Genomic DNA, 15,709 nt, shown 5'->3' on the forward strand with positions numbered 1-15,709 from the left:
TTGTGGTGACCTCCTCCCAGGCTACCTTTGCATCATCAGCCCGTGGAGGTCTGTTCGCAGTTCCGTATATTCGGACACTGCGAGCAGACCTCCCGGACCAAAACATCAGTTTCCTCCTGGGAGGAGTTTGGCTGTCTGACACTGCTGCTCTCTTCTGCCATGGCGAATTGAGTAAACTCTCATTACACCTTTGCACGGTGCATTTAAGGGCGAGGAGAGGGGCTCATTTGATTGGTGTGACGGTGTGCCAAACTAACAAAATCCGCCTGGCCACACCCAGTTGGCGAAGAGCAGGTGCGCTGCGCCCCCGCTAGCTCAGTCCCCGCCCCACCCCCACCCCTCTCTCTCTCCTGCTCGCTGTGCGCTTGGCGAAGAGGCAGACACAGGTGCTCACAGACTCGGGCGTACTATAAGCGGAGTGGACTCAGGAATGTCGGAATGTCCGCAGTCATTTGGGCTTCCATAGTCGAGTGCACTTCCGCGTTGTAGTTTCCTGTAAAAATGTCCATGAAAAATCCCCGCGATGTGAAAATTACACGCAAAGCTGTCTTTTGTGTAACACTGGTGCGCGGAGTGGTGTCCGCGCGGTTGTACTTTGCACGCACAGGGATTGCGGATGTCCGCTTTTACCGGGTGGACCTCCGCGGAGTCCGCTCCGCGTACGTTCCACCCAAGTATGTGGTCCAATCGGTCTCAAAAAAAGTAAAAAATAAAAAAAAAACCCAGTCCAAGACGGAGTACCGAACCGAATTGGTATTACCAAGAACCGACCCAACCCTACCCATACATATGCTGTTTTTGTCTATTGTTGTTTGTATGTCTACTCACCTTATGTCTACTGTTTACGTCCTACGTTACTGCTTCTGTCATGTTGTTTTGTTTTGTTCCTGTCACTCTATTTCACCAATAAAAAAAATAAATAAATAAAAAAGACAAAAAAAAGAAAAAAATGACAGCGCATTCACGAGAATGAGACAGACAAGGTCACAGAGACCTTGACCTTTGACCCACGACCACCAAAAAATAATCAGTTCATCACTGAGTAAAAGTGGACAATTGTGCCAAATTTGAAGAAATTCCCTTGAAGCATTCTCGACATTTTGCGTTACAAGGATGGGATGAATGAATGGATGGATGGACAGACGGAAAACATGATGCCTCCAGCCACGGCTACCATCGGCGTGGAAGCATAAAAAATCATGTCCCTCCACCTCCTTCTATTGCCTCTGATGGCATTTGCCCCAAAAACAACCAGTCGAGGAGTCTCCACAGCAGCTTGTGAACATCCATTAGAAGCAATGAAAGGAGGCAGAAGATTATGGTTTTTGTTTTTACAGATTGTCTGTTTCATGTGCTACCGTGTGAATATAGTTACAGTTTCAGCAAATAAGTTACCAACTGTGGCTTTAACCAACATGTCAGACTGAAATATGCTCTGACTCTTAAATATCAGGGCCCTATTAAGACATCCTAAACCCAAGAAACATGAAAAGGCATATCTGTAAGTCAAAACAAGCACATGCACTTGCATGTGACAAATATACAGACAGGCAGAGCAGACGTTCATCAGGGCGGCAGCACACGCACACAGACATTCCTTGGCTCAGTAGCTTGGAACATTTAAAGTATGGCAAAAACAAAGCAAGCCCGGAGTCAGTGTTGCTTCTGGAATGTCTGCCTGTCTCGGAGACAGTACAAAGGAGCCAGAGAGTTTTTCCATGTCACTCCTGTCTGAGTTTGTCTCCAAGAGACATAGAAAGCAAGTGTTTCTCACACAGTCTACATCATTATCTATGAAGACACACTGTCAGCAAGCAGCACACAGAACACATACCAAACTGATTAAAAAAGGTTTTACCATCTAATTGAATTTCAAGTATTTTCATGGATAAGCGTGAATACACATGCACACATAATCACCTGTGGCCATCGCAGCAGATCTCAGTTTTAGGATGATATTTTTCTGTACCGCAGCAGTGTCTTCCAGGTGAGCCATGAAACTTAGAACTACACATAGTCTCTTTAGCTGGGTTGAAGGGAACACCAAGCGCTGAACATTCCTCTCCATCTTCTCCGCCCGTGAATAAGGTGTTATTACAACACAGAACTCCAGGTTGTGCAAAGCCGTATGCCGTCTCTCCACAGCACTTGAAGAATCAGAGAAAATACAGGTAAGTGTGCAGCAAAAGCGACACAAGCAGGCACAGTCATCCAAATGCTCACATGGGAACACATTCTGACAAAAAAACCATACAGACCCAAATCAAAAAAAGGTAATATCATCCTTTTGCATATGCAGTTAGCGTACCCAACCCCAACATTACCAGTGCGTTTTATGCATTACAGTCAAAACACACTTGCTTGCTATATAAAAGGAGCTGGGTGGAGCTTCGGCCCTCTCAGCGAAGCTGCACAAAAACAGTTTTCTTTTTATTTTTTTAAAGTAATAACTGGGATGCTCTGCAGTCCATTCTAAAACTGATAATATTATTATTTTCATAGATTACATTCAATAAATATGCTGTTTTTCCTCAAAACAGCATTTTATTTGACTTAAAGTGCTGTTATAAGACACATGAGGCAGCCACAAGTCACAACTTTTTTTTTTTTTTTTTCCCAGGGAGGAGTGATGAGAACCGTGTATCTACAAGCCCTCAAATCCCTTAGGAAAGGGTGGTTTATGCTTCCAACAGAAAAACACACAGAAATACCATTGACCTTTACAGGAAAAATACTCCAACCAGCTGAGTAGATCAGAAACAGTAACAGTAGCACATTACTTGATCCAACCAAGGCTTCCACTCAGATACAGAGCCATCACAGCAGATATGTGTATGCGGGTTATACACACTGGGGGCGTCTTCACATCGACCTAAACAGGGGTTTGGGGAGGGGGTACAGGAAAGAGCATTTACAATGTGTGTGGGAAGAATTACATGTGTAAAAGGTCACTCAGAGGTTTGAGAGAGACAAGAAAATAAGACATTAAAACTGAGAAGCATGTGGAAAAAAACAGCCCATATTTTCCTGGTGTTCACCAGCACGCGTAAGAGCCTGTCCTCTAACCTCCAGTTTGAAAAGGGTGGGAAACTACATGTGAGTGGTTTCTCATCATTCTTTTTTTTTGCATTGAGTAAATGAAAAAACTTAAGTTAAGCAGCAGAGAGCTGTAGACAGGGAAATGGGTAGATCCCACATCTGTGGGACCAACACCCAGTAGACTCTCATCTGATCCTAATGCTGCTTCTCTGCCTGTGTTACTTCCCAGCTATATGAATGAATAACAAACTGACAATGACAGCTTTTCCCACTCTTTCTCCCACCAGTAAAAACTGGCCCATGTTTCCAGGATCCAGGTCTGAACAAGACGGTGACAGGAGGTGATCTACCGTCCTGAGAAAAAGCACTTTTATGTGGCAATGGGAGAATTACCCTCTCTGATAAGATGATAGTCACCTCAGGGGAGGGTGGGGCTCCTCTGCGGTTTACATTACACATTCTAATGTTTGACATTACTATAATTATAACACTTGATCTCTCAAAATGGGTTACTGCTTAACAATTATGAGCTTTTTGTATAACCTAAATGTTTTGTATGACCTGAGTGTTTTAATTTGTGACTAGACATTCTTAAAGGTCTGGGAACATCTCTGGCTGGAACCTCAGGAAAGGAAAGGCGTCAGCCAGTACAGTACGAGGGAAAAAAAACCCCTTAATTTTCCATTCATCCTTCCAAAAGAAAAGAACACAAAGAGTTCACATACCTGAGATCAGAGTGCTGTTTTTATAAAACGTTTCAGATCTTTGTGTTCTTGCTTCAGTAGTGTCATTTAGCTTCAGGTCTGAGGCTCAACCTTAAACAAGCAGTTTTTGTGCCTAAACCTAACCAGATGTATTGCTGTTGCAGATCAGCACTTATACAAATCAGTTTTGTGACAGTCATACAAAATGTAGGCTAAGACTCACAGAAGGAGTTTCTTAAACTTTATGCAGGTGAGTTATAGTATACTACACACACCCTCCTCCTGCAGCACTGCCCTCTCCGTCCTCCATACACTCATTTATTTAATCTTATTTCATTGTAGAGTTGTGTGGAGCGCATTTGCTCTGCCCGTCTGTCTTTCTCTCTGTTTATCAGACCACAAATGAGAAGAATAAGGTGGTCCACAGTGACTGCTTCACCAGGAAGAGAGCTGGCAGCAGATCAAATTCAGCCAGCGCAAACACCTCTGCGCTGGGTGTCACAGTGGGCTGCTGGTCAGAGGCAGCCCCCAGTCTAACCTGTGTAACTGGAAGAATAGAAAGTTTGCAGATGCAGCAGGGAATCAGGGCTGTCTAGTCCCCTGGAGCTGGAGTTTGAGCTGGCTGGATTTGAGTTGCTGTGGCCGCTGAGTGAGGATCAGTCTCCAGAGCTGCTGCCTGCCCCTCTCCCGGCGAGGTGGTCTGCAGCAGCGGCGGAGGACACAGTGTCATTTTAGCTATACAACATGAGCTTGAAGCCGTAGCTATGAGCCTTTAGCTCCAGTTATCAAAAGGCCAAACTACTGGCAAAATTTTCTCTCTATCTCTGAAAACCTTTGCCAGTACTGACACGTTTTATTGTCAGACTCTGTTTCAGACTCTCTTTTTGATAAATTCATTTTCCTTTTTGGGTTGCTTTGCAGTGTAGGCAGTTCTCTGCAGGATTCTCTGCCACTGAATCAGGCTTTCGCCAAAGGGACGTGCACATGCATAGTCTCCTGTCACCAGCTAAAGCCTGCAAATAGAGCCAAGAGAAGGTGCAGAAGTCTATTGTTCTCTCAGATCACTTGAACGACATTATGCTCAAAGTTTAAAATGGGATTTTTGCCAACTGTCGCCAAAATAAAATTGCCAAACCCAGCTTAAAATTCAAATGACTGCCTCTGCGATCTAACCACCCCTCACACCTCCACCCCTCCCCAGAAAGACCCCAAGTATGTACTTACACATGTAATCTGATCTATCATCTTAACCTTTCACAATCACGTGTCAGAGATTTTATCTTTTGCTGCAGAGCCTTTTACAGATGCTAGATCCAAAGTGAAATCAGCCACTCCTGCTGGATTTCCATCTACATCATCAACCGACAGTTTGGCATAACGACAGCAACGTCTCCTGGCACAGTATTATGTGAAGTTTATCCTCGAGGGTTTTTCTGTGTGCCACTGAAATGAGCTAATATCTGGTAAAAGTTATTCCGGCATTCACCCACGCACCATCATGAAGACATGACATCCCATCAGATAACATCCAAAACAAACACACCCACAGTCATACCTGGAGCGCAGCACCACAGAGAGTTTTCCTGGTTTTTCTCACAGCAGCGGAAATTATTTGGATTGTAACATGATGACCCACAGGGAATTGAGTTTGGCTCAGTGCTGTGGATGTACAAAGATAAAGCAAAACTAAACACAAATCTCATGAACACTATCATACAACACGGTTGAATGCACTCACCTTAATGTCGCTTTGGATAAAAGTGTTAACGAAATAAATGCAGTTTCAAAAGCATGGACACAATTCTTTGTACAGCAAAATGACCAAAAGTGTGCAATTGCTAACTCTAATGAAACTCTTTATTGGAACAAGATTTTTACTGTAAATGATGTTTTGATGATTGTCAGTGTATAGAAAAAACTAAAGTTTTGTTGGTGTCAGTACGACCGGTAAAACCTTTGGTTGACTTACCAGATGGGTTGAGATGCAGGACTCTAAAAAACACAAAAAATAAAACACAAAAATGTTAGTATCTCCGACTACTACACCGCTCATTCCTTGTTCTTAACATACCAATGCAAAGCAACAACATCACCACCACCGAGCACACCAAGCAGCTGCAAAGTGTACCGTGCAACAAGCTGCCATGCAATGTGTGTGGAAAGCTGTGGTGGTTAGATTCTGCAGTGAGCAACTTAAACTTAAAGTTGAGGATAGTTTAACTTTTGGCAGCAAATTGTGGCCAGAGAATGCCCGCAGCTCTTCAGAAAACGGAGTCCTGTGGCTCCTGTGACATGTCGAACTATGTTACAAAGTCACAGGGATCTATTTGCTGATTCATTGTGGGTAGTCTCTGGCCGCAATTCAATACTAAATGTTAAACAAACCCCAACTGTTAAATTAGCCGTACTCAGCCACTGAATTAAACAGTCACAGCTTGGAGCTTGATAGAAATAGCATGGCAGCATGCCACAGGCCGCACCTCATGACTTCATGGTGTGTTTTTGATGTAAACTTGATCCATCTGAATCGACACACCCTCTAAACAAAGCTCGAACATCCTCACAAAGGCCAGCTTAATCATATAACTACTGTAGTGGATAACATTATATTGTGAGGTGCTTCTGTTATTTTATCCACCTTCTATATACTTCAGTGTGCTGCAAGTGTAAATATTTTATCCACCTTAGTCCTGAGGGCACTAATGGAAAAATGATTATGGGCGCAACTTCCAGTGAGATAGCAGAAGTAGCATAAAGCTAGTTAGTCCCATAGACTGTCTGTGGTTAGTCCCAGTGGCTACTCTTGGTGGCTAACCGCCAACACTGGTTCTTTTTGAAAGTAATTTGCATTCAGTTTAGTAAATACTGATTTAGTTTTTGACAAATATTTAACTAATGTTGGCTTAGCATTTTCTAAAATGTATTTGCGGAGCTCTGGTACCTGTTGCACTGTCCGTGTCTGTAACAACTAACAACCAGTCTAAGCTAAATTTTTGTCTTCAGCAACTGTGTGTTGAACATGTAACCAGAACAAAAAGGGATTGTTCCTGTTGCCAAAGGTGCCATTGATATGAGAAATAAAACCACAAGAGTTTCACAAGACAGAGCGAAAAAGTGTTAAATCAGAATTAGCAGAAGAGAATGACACCTAGACTGACAGTCTTTCCCCGTCTGACTTCATTCTCAACCTACATTAGAAAATTGCTCCGCAACATACCTTGAAATATGTATGTAGTCATTAGGGCTGAGAATGTGTTACTGATTTACCGTACTTCCTTTATATAATACTATTACTATATATTGCTATTACTGAAGTCTGCTGCTAAATTCAGCATCATGTTTCACTCAGAACAGTTTTTAACAAATCAGAAGTTAACACTGTTGTTAACCCAGATGAGCGGATTATTAGCTGGGAAACATCACATTAATTCATTTTACATGGAGCTACAATTGATACTGAATTATGTTAACTGTTTGCCGAATGTGTTAGTATCTCTTAATAAGTCATCATAAATCATTAGAAGGCGCAGATGTTTACCTTAAGCTAGCTCGGGCCATGTTAAAGTCAACAATATTTTCAACTGAACATAGCAAGCTAATTGCTAGCATGCTCAATTGAAAAGGAAAAAAAAACAATGCTTTGAGATGGCAGAGGTATGATCACATAATCCCGTTTGAGCTATAACAGGTGGCGTGTTCAACGTTTCATTTCCCAGTTGCTTTTGAAAAGTACTTTTGTAGAGTACTGTAAACAAACTGTTGCTAATGGAAATAGCCTTGGTTCAACGGGAACTGCCCATTGGTCCGACATCCCATTGTTCCGACCATATTAAACCCATTGTTCCGAAGTCCTGTTGTTCCGAAATCATCATGATGCCTGTGGTTAAGGTCTGGTTAGGTTTAGGCACAAAAACCACTTGGTTAGGGTCAGGAAAAGATCATGGTGTGGGTTAAAATGAAAAAAAAAAGTGGCAAACACATAAGCTGTGAGCCTGCTTCGCTTCAAGCCTTTCCCAGTTGACACAGAGCGCACCATCAAGGCAGAAATACACCCGCCGGGAGCCATTCAGCACCGCAGACAGCTTCCCACACAACCCGGACCCCAGAGTTAATAACAGGAGGTTATGGTGTTTCACTCTCTTCTCTCTATGATACTTGTATCTCGACCAGTAGCCTACTTTTGTTGTGTTTGCTGATCCTCTATGGTACACAAATACAGTATAGCCTAGTATAGTCACATATCGGAACAACGGGACGTCGGACAAATGGGATGTCGGACCAATGGGCTGTCGGACTAATGACATGAACCCGGTTCAACGCCGGAGGTGGCACCCATAATTCACGCACAGTATCATGGGGGCTAGGAATAAGGTGGATAGTCTGTTTCAAATTTCACATTATAAACATCATACAAGGGTCCAAGTGTATTTCCTGTTAGAGTGTTTGTAAATGAAGTAACTGACGGTAAGTAAACAGCACCCAGAGCTGTTGACCTAGCTACAGAATAACAGTGAAATTGTATCTATGCATGAAGTCATTGTTATGGTGCGTGCAACTTTAGGCAGCTTCGACATGGGTGTAACCTAAATAGTTTTTGTCTCCCGTGACAAAGAGGTGAATCACATCAACTGAAGACAGCAAATTGTTTCTTACCAGTTGCGGTGCACCTGCGAAGATAAAGCACATAAAATAGTTTGAGAGCACTTGCAGGGTAAAAAACAACAAACATAAGCAGAGATGTCAACAAACTTTGCGTATCTTAGCAGAGCTCTGGCTCAAGTGTCAGTGACTCATCCTGCATATTCAAACATTTGCCGTAAATCCTCTCTAGCTTCTGGAGATGAAAACAACCAACAGACACAAATAAACATAATGTTCAGCTCAAGTTGTGGATGGTACCAATGGAACCGTTCAGTACCGTCCCCATTTTTGGTCCCCCCTCTGTTGGGGTACCAAGCACACAGATGTGGTACTAAAAGGTGGAGCTGTGAACACTGCAGTCTGTTGGTCAATAGCGGATGGTCACTCTGCTCAGGGCTGAGCTGTGGCTTGTTTTGAGGCTCATGTAACCACTGTTCATACTGTGGAGAGTTTTATTAGTAAACTGTAACTATCAAATGAAAGGATGTTTTGCTGCCTCTTGTAAAAATAATTAACTGGACCGACTGGCAACTTTTAAGATGGGACATTTACTTGTAAAATTCCTAAACACATGAGTTGACGACATGAATCTATCAGCACATCTTAAATTTCAATATGACATCTTTGATTATTACTTTACTTTTTACTGTAAGCGCTAAGAGTGGTCGGATGACTAGAAAGGCACTATACAAATGCAGGTCCATTTACCATCCTGGATGACATACACTTTTAGTAATAAGTGGATTGCCAAGCATTTAAAAAAATATATGAATTTCACCAGATTATATAAACTGCATATATTCTAATCCTTACTTGGAGAAAAAAAAATATTACGGAGCGTTGTTCCTGTGGGCTTTGACAACACTAAACCCTTAAACTTGCCTAAGAAGGACTAAATGCACAAATTCGCTATTTTTAAGTATCTTATTGAGAGAAACTCTCACTCAGCCTTTTTTATTTTGTTCTGAAAATGTCGGTGTGCAACCTTGTTCTGTGGATGATAAACAAGGTGCAGATTGATAAAGGAGGAAATACAGTGAGTGCTGGACGGAGCAGAGAGTGACAACAACCCAACCTGCCCACATGAAAGGGTACTGTTTGCAGTGGAAACACTAAGCAGACCTAAGGTCTAGGTACCATGTCTGAAGGATTACCTTTGGTTCCGAAGGTACCATACTGAAAGTGTTTGGTGGAAACGGGGCTGTAGAGTAACCAGTTGAGTATCTGACCAAATGTCTCCCCTTCTGTTCCTGAGATGTGATGTTAAGTAATGGCCACAAAAGTGTTTTGCAGAACATTATAATGACACAGTGAAGTTGATCTTTGACCTTTTGGGGATAAAATGTCATCATCTCATCATTTTATCCTATTAGCCATTTTTTTGGTGAAATTTTGTCATAATTAGCGCATGGATTATTGAGTTGTGACCAGAAACATCTTTTGTGAGGTCACCGTGACCTTTGACCTTCAATCACCAAATTCTAATCAGTTCATTGTCGAGTCCAAATGGATGTTTGCGCCAAATTTGAAGTAATTCCTTTGAGGCAATCTTGAGTTATTGCCTTCACAAGAATGGGAAATACATATGTACAGATGGACAGACGGATGAATGCCTCCAATGCGGAGGCTTGAAAAACATGCCTCATATAACCACCTCAATCGGAAGAGACTGGCCCGATCTGTAGGAAATTTCAGTCGAGTTGAGAGGGGTGTTTGATAATCCTTTCAAGAGGAAAACATAAGCACCTAATAACCACGTAAACACCTCATTCAATCATTTCTCTCTGATTGGAACAATCATATTTTTTCGTGCATGTTTGCCCCTCATGGGAGTAACATTAGGAGATGTAGCTGGTGTGTGGGTAGCGACATGCTGCAGCAGTGGGGGGAACCACTTTACAATGTGGATGTGTTAGTGCATGTGAACGCACGTCTTCTCACATCACTCTCTTTAGCATTCAAGTAAGCAGCTAAATTGGATTCTGTGGTCTGAATGATTTCAATCAGATTGAAGAAATATTGTCTTTGTAATTATTCAAAACATTTTCTTATTTCATGAGGGTGGATTGCAGTGGGCAGATAAACTTCAAATGTTCAATAATAAACATAAACCTGAGGTAACAATCGTCAACAGATTTTAAAGGTTTGCATAAAAATGCATCAGACAGGTGAGGGACGATGTTCAAACGCACCTGACTGCTTCATACAGCAGTTGGAATGTTTGGGTTGTATCTCAAGATTGTCTGGACAGCAGCACTCAGTCTTCTTGTTGTACTGTTTCTGTTCACAGCACTCATGGTCAGTGGAATTTCTCTCCAGGATGATCCTGCTCTTACTGCAACACAACTGTGTGGTGCTATTAAAAGTCTCTGTGGAATAGATCAAGAAGATGATTTAAACTCTATCACTTTCACCTCAGACACAACACAGTTGACATGAGTTAGAGTTTTTTTCACTAAGACACTGTGCTTGGATTCAGCTCTACTCACTATTACCACAGCATACAGCATTTGGTGCAGGGAAGGCTAGAGCAGTTGACTGACTGCAATCAATCTGTTTGCTAAGTGTGTTGTTAGGATTCATTCCATGGAGACCTACAAAGACAAAGTCAACAGATGGACATTATGCCCATTAATTACCATGAACTAATAGTTCCCTCTGCTATGATAACAATCAGAATTTTTAGGGCATAGAAATGAGTTTTGAGTGGTGCATGCAATCATTTTTATATTCTAAGCACCATGTAGTTAGAAAACACAAAAGCTTATCTCCTGTAGCATTTTCTAAAATATGACAGTGGGATGAATTTATTGACGAATCTCTGCTTGCATATTTGTTTTTCTATTTATATCTAATGTTAAATAATAAACATAAACCCTAGGGCTGCCCCGACATCTGAATGATCAGTCGGAGGCCCCTCAGTCAACTGAGACTGCTTCAAGTCAAGCAGTCTTTGGTCCCCAGATTTCACTGCGGAGTAAGCACTCTTGACTTTCACAGTACAATGTACTTTGGTACAGAGCTGCAGACATGATGCAGCGGCACAAAGGCAGTGGTGAATTTACTGTTCACAGGTACTTATTACTTTGTTTAGTATTGTACAGTGACCTTGAGTGTTTTGAAAGGCGCTTTTCAAATAAAATGTATTATTATAGTAATTATTATTATCAATGCAATGTAAAATGTTCAGTAATAAACATAAACCTGAGGTAACAATCGTCAACAGATTTTAAAGGTTTGCATGAAAATGCATCAGACAGGTGAGGGACGATGTTCAAACGCACCTGACTCCATACAGCAGTTGGAATGTTTGGGTTGTATCTCAAGATTGTCTGGACAGCAGCACTCAGTCTTCTTGTCGTACTGTTTCTGTTCACAGCACTCATGGTCAGTGGAATTTCTCTCCAGGATGATCCTGCTCTTACTGCAACACAACTGTGTGGTGCTATTAAAAGTCTCTGTGGAATAGATCAAGAAGATGATTTAAACTCTATCACTTTCACCTCAGACACAACACAGTTGACATGAGTTAGAGTTTTTTTCACTAAGACACTGTGCTTGGATTCAGCTCTACTCACTATTACCACAGCATACAGCATTTGGTGCAGGGAAGGCTAGAGCAGTTGACTGACTGCAATCAATCTGTTTGCTGGGTGTGTTGTTAGGATTCATTCTATGGAGACCTACAAAGACAAAGTCAACAGATGGACACCATGCCCATTAATTACCATGAACTAATAGTTCCCTCTGCTATGATAACAATCAGAATTTTTAGGGCATAGAAATGAGTTTTGAGTGGTGCACGCAGTCATTTTTATATTCTAAGCACCATGTAGTTAGAAAACACAAAAGCTTATCTCCTGTAGCATTTTCTAAAATATGACAGTGGGATGAATTTATCGACGAGTCTCTGCTTGCATATTTGTTTTTCTATTTATATCTAATGTTAAATAATAAACATAAACCCTAGGGCTGCCCCTTGAAAGTCAGACATCTGAATGATCAGTCGGAGGCCCCTCAGTCAACTGAGACTGCTTCAAGTCAAGCAGTCTTTGGTCCCCAGATCTCACTGCGGAGTAAGCACTCTTGACTTTCACAGTACAATGTACTTTGGTACAGAGCTGCAGACATGATGCAGCGGCACAAAGGAAGTGGTGAATTTACTGTTCAAAGGTACTTATTACTTTGTTTACCATTGTACAGTGACCTTGAGTGTTTTGAAAGGTGCTTTTCAAATAAAATGTATTATAATAATTATTATTATCAATGCAATGTAAAATGTTCAGTAATAAACATAAACCTGAGGTAACAATCGTCAACAGATTTTAAAGGTTTGCATAAAAATGCATCAGACAGGTGAGGGACGATGTTCAAACGCACATGACTCCATACAGCAGTTGGAATGTTTGGGTTGTATCTCAAGATTGTCTGGACAGCAGCACTCAGTCTTCTTGTTGTACTGTTTCTGTCCACAGCACTCATGGTCAGTGGAATTTCTCTCCAGGATGATCCTGCTCTTACTGCAACACAACTGTGTGTCTTCATCATAAGCCTCTGTGGAGAAGATCAAGAAGATGATTAAAACTGTATCATTTTTACCTTAGCCACAACTGAGGTGACAAGCCTCTATATGTCCTGCAGACCACAAGTGTTTGGATAGAATGCAATAAAACACAACATAATATGCGTTAAATGTACCATTGTGAAAGACTGAGGGGAAACAGTTGCAACATCACATCAGCAGAATCATTCATTTTCCGTAATCTACTTCTGTAATTTTGAATCGGATAATCATTATATTTATATGTGTAGAATACCTGACAGGGTGCATGTATTTGTGTGGCCTGTGTCCACCAAGGCCTTTTGTTCGTAGCTAAAAAAAACACCAGGCGCTTCTCAGGAAATGCCCAGCTCAGAGCTTAAGAGCAATTTGGAGGCGCAGTGTTTTCTCAGCTGAGATGCTTTGGTTGCATCTGGTTGCAATGATAAGGAATATCTGTGGGAGTAAGACTTTTGGTGCAAGGAAGAGAACTTGCTCTGGGTGAAGGGAAGGCTGAAGCACGTAGGGAGACACACCAGTCTGGGTTCATGAGAAGAAGTACACATATATATGCATATATAAATGTATTTCTCCTCCATTGTTGCTGTTGTTGGTCAACACTTGTACATGTAAGATTTGACAGTTGGTCTTTGTGGTATTCGTCCCTCCTCCACTGTGATTGAACGGCAACGGAAAAGTGACAGGGAAGAGTGCAGCGTTTAACCTAAAGTTGGTCATTTTTCAGCTCTCTGCACTCAGAACAAAAGGCAAACATGCAGCGCTCAACACAAAACAGACATTTAATGCCTCATCACGCTGCTGGCGTTTGTAGTGTAGCGTAAATATGCAGTGCCCCATTGAATACAATTACAAAAATACGCTGGCCTCAGGTAAAAATGATTTGGTGAGCACGGCCCCTAAGCTCTTTAGCTCAGCCTTACAGTTGCTGTCCTTATACAGAGTTCAATATGCTCTTAACAAACATCTGTACTTGTCTGGTTGTTGTTCAGTCACTAAAAATTAATGGACACCTTAATGAACAATTGGGAATTTTTAGTGGGAATGGTACACATTACAATAACAGAACCTAAAGAAATTATACTTTGTAAATGTATACTGTATGTTTATACGATGCCTTATGTCCATCAATTGTGTCCAGTTCTTCTCACCTTTCCCACAACATCGGGCCTTTGGCACAGGTTTGGCTACGACGGTTAACTGACAGCATATTTCATTGAGTTTGTCGTAGGCCTTCAGTCCACAGCAAATTGACACCTTTTGACTGAGACCATCTGTAACATACAAACACAGACATCAGCACCACAGTCACAGCTGGAAGTGCTGTATGTTACAGTGGAGCAAAACAGTGCTGGGAAGTTCCCATTTGCGATGACACAAAACACAAGGCTTTGTATTACAGCTGCTTTTCCATCTTTTTGTTCTTGAACTGGAAGCAGCACAGAAGATGGTCAGAGAGGAGCTAATGGAAACAATACTTGTGTGTTCCATGAAAGTGCATCATCTGTACTATGTGTTATGTGCATCATGCTGAGTGAAACACAAAAATTCACAGAGCAGACAAAAACAGCTCCAGCAATGTTTTTTGATTGTGCCGAAACACCTAAAATAATATTAGAAATAATATTACACTATAAAAGCTTTTTTTTTTATCATATCATTTTATCATGCTGGCACACAGATATGGTATAACATTTGGTATTTATTTGGATTTATTATTGATTTATTAGCCAGAAGGTGTAATGATGCAATAATGAGTAGTGATGTTAGCAGTAGTGACGCTGCTGTAATATTCATCAAATACACTCAGTTTCCAGTTTTTTAGCTACACCTTTCAGTCTAAGGCAATAAAATTTAACAACATTACAAACTACAGCCTCAAAAACTGCTGCACAGTTGAATCAAGATCTCAATAAACCCTGAACATTATTACGTTCATAAAGATAGAATATATCACAGGACCATTTTATTAGACTGCACTAGCTATGCCTCTACACTGGCAATAGCCATTGCCCGAGGCATAATGTTTTGGGGTTTTCCGTCTGTACTTCCCTTGTTCATGAAGCTATATGTCAAGAACATCTTGAGGAAATTTCTTCAAATTTGGTACAAACGTCCACTTGGATGCCATGATGAACTGATTAGATTTTGGGGGCCCCTAAGTCAAAGGTCAAGGTCACTGTGACTTTATCTGTCTGATTCACGCAAGTGCCCTATCTCAGGAACACCTTGAGGGAATTTCTTCAAATTTGGCACATGCACAAATGTCCACTTGGACTCAGTGATGAATTGTTTACAATTTGGTGGTCAAAGGTCAGTGTCACTGTGACCTTGTGCCCATCTTGTTCTCGTGAATGTGATATGTCAAGAACACTTTGAGGGAATTTCTTCAAATATGGCACTAACGTCCACTAAGACTAAGGAATGAACTGATTACATTTTGGTGGTTGAACATCAAAGGTCAAGGTCACTGTGACCTTGTCTGTCTCATTCTCCTGAATGTGATATGTCAAGAATGCCTTGTGGGAATTTATTTAAATTTGGCACAAACATTCACTAGGACTCAAGAATAAACTGACTAGATTAGACTTTGGTAGTCAAGGGTCATGAAACATGTTTTTGGCCATAACTCAAGAATTCATATGATATTTAACAACATTTTCCACAGATGTCTATACTGAAGAAGTGATGACACTTTATGTATGTTATATATATATATATATATATATATATATATATATATATATATATATATATATATATATAT

General features: G+C 41.1%; 1 protein-coding gene across 1 annotated transcript in view; it reads right to left on the minus strand.

The window, feature by feature from the left end:
- si:ch211-195m9.3 (galaxin) overlaps positions 1–15,709 on the minus strand; it is a 32,814-nt gene that overhangs the window by 10,175 nt on the left and 6,930 nt on the right. The window contains exons 5-14 of the mRNA XM_050062068.1: positions 14,094–14,216; positions 12,765–12,938; positions 11,669–11,842; positions 10,874–10,978; positions 10,577–10,753; positions 8,397–8,410; positions 5,713–5,735; positions 5,299–5,402; positions 2,781–2,872; positions 1,921–2,147 (exon numbers count right to left, since the gene is read on the minus strand). Coding sequence (XP_049918025.1) covers positions 1,921–2,147; positions 2,781–2,872; positions 5,299–5,402; positions 5,713–5,735; positions 8,397–8,410; positions 10,577–10,753; positions 10,874–10,978; positions 11,669–11,678 — 752 coding nt within the window. The 5' untranslated portion in view covers positions 11,679–11,842; positions 12,765–12,938; positions 14,094–14,216. The remainder of the gene's footprint in view (positions 1–1,920; positions 2,148–2,780; positions 2,873–5,298; positions 5,403–5,712; positions 5,736–8,396; positions 8,411–10,576; positions 10,754–10,873; positions 10,979–11,668; positions 11,843–12,764; positions 12,939–14,093; positions 14,217–15,709) is intronic.

This window comes from Epinephelus moara, chromosome 2 (assembly GCF_006386435.1).
Source record: "Epinephelus moara isolate mb chromosome 2, YSFRI_EMoa_1.0, whole genome shotgun sequence".
NCBI lineage: Eukaryota > Metazoa > Chordata > Actinopteri > Perciformes > Serranidae > Epinephelus > Epinephelus moara.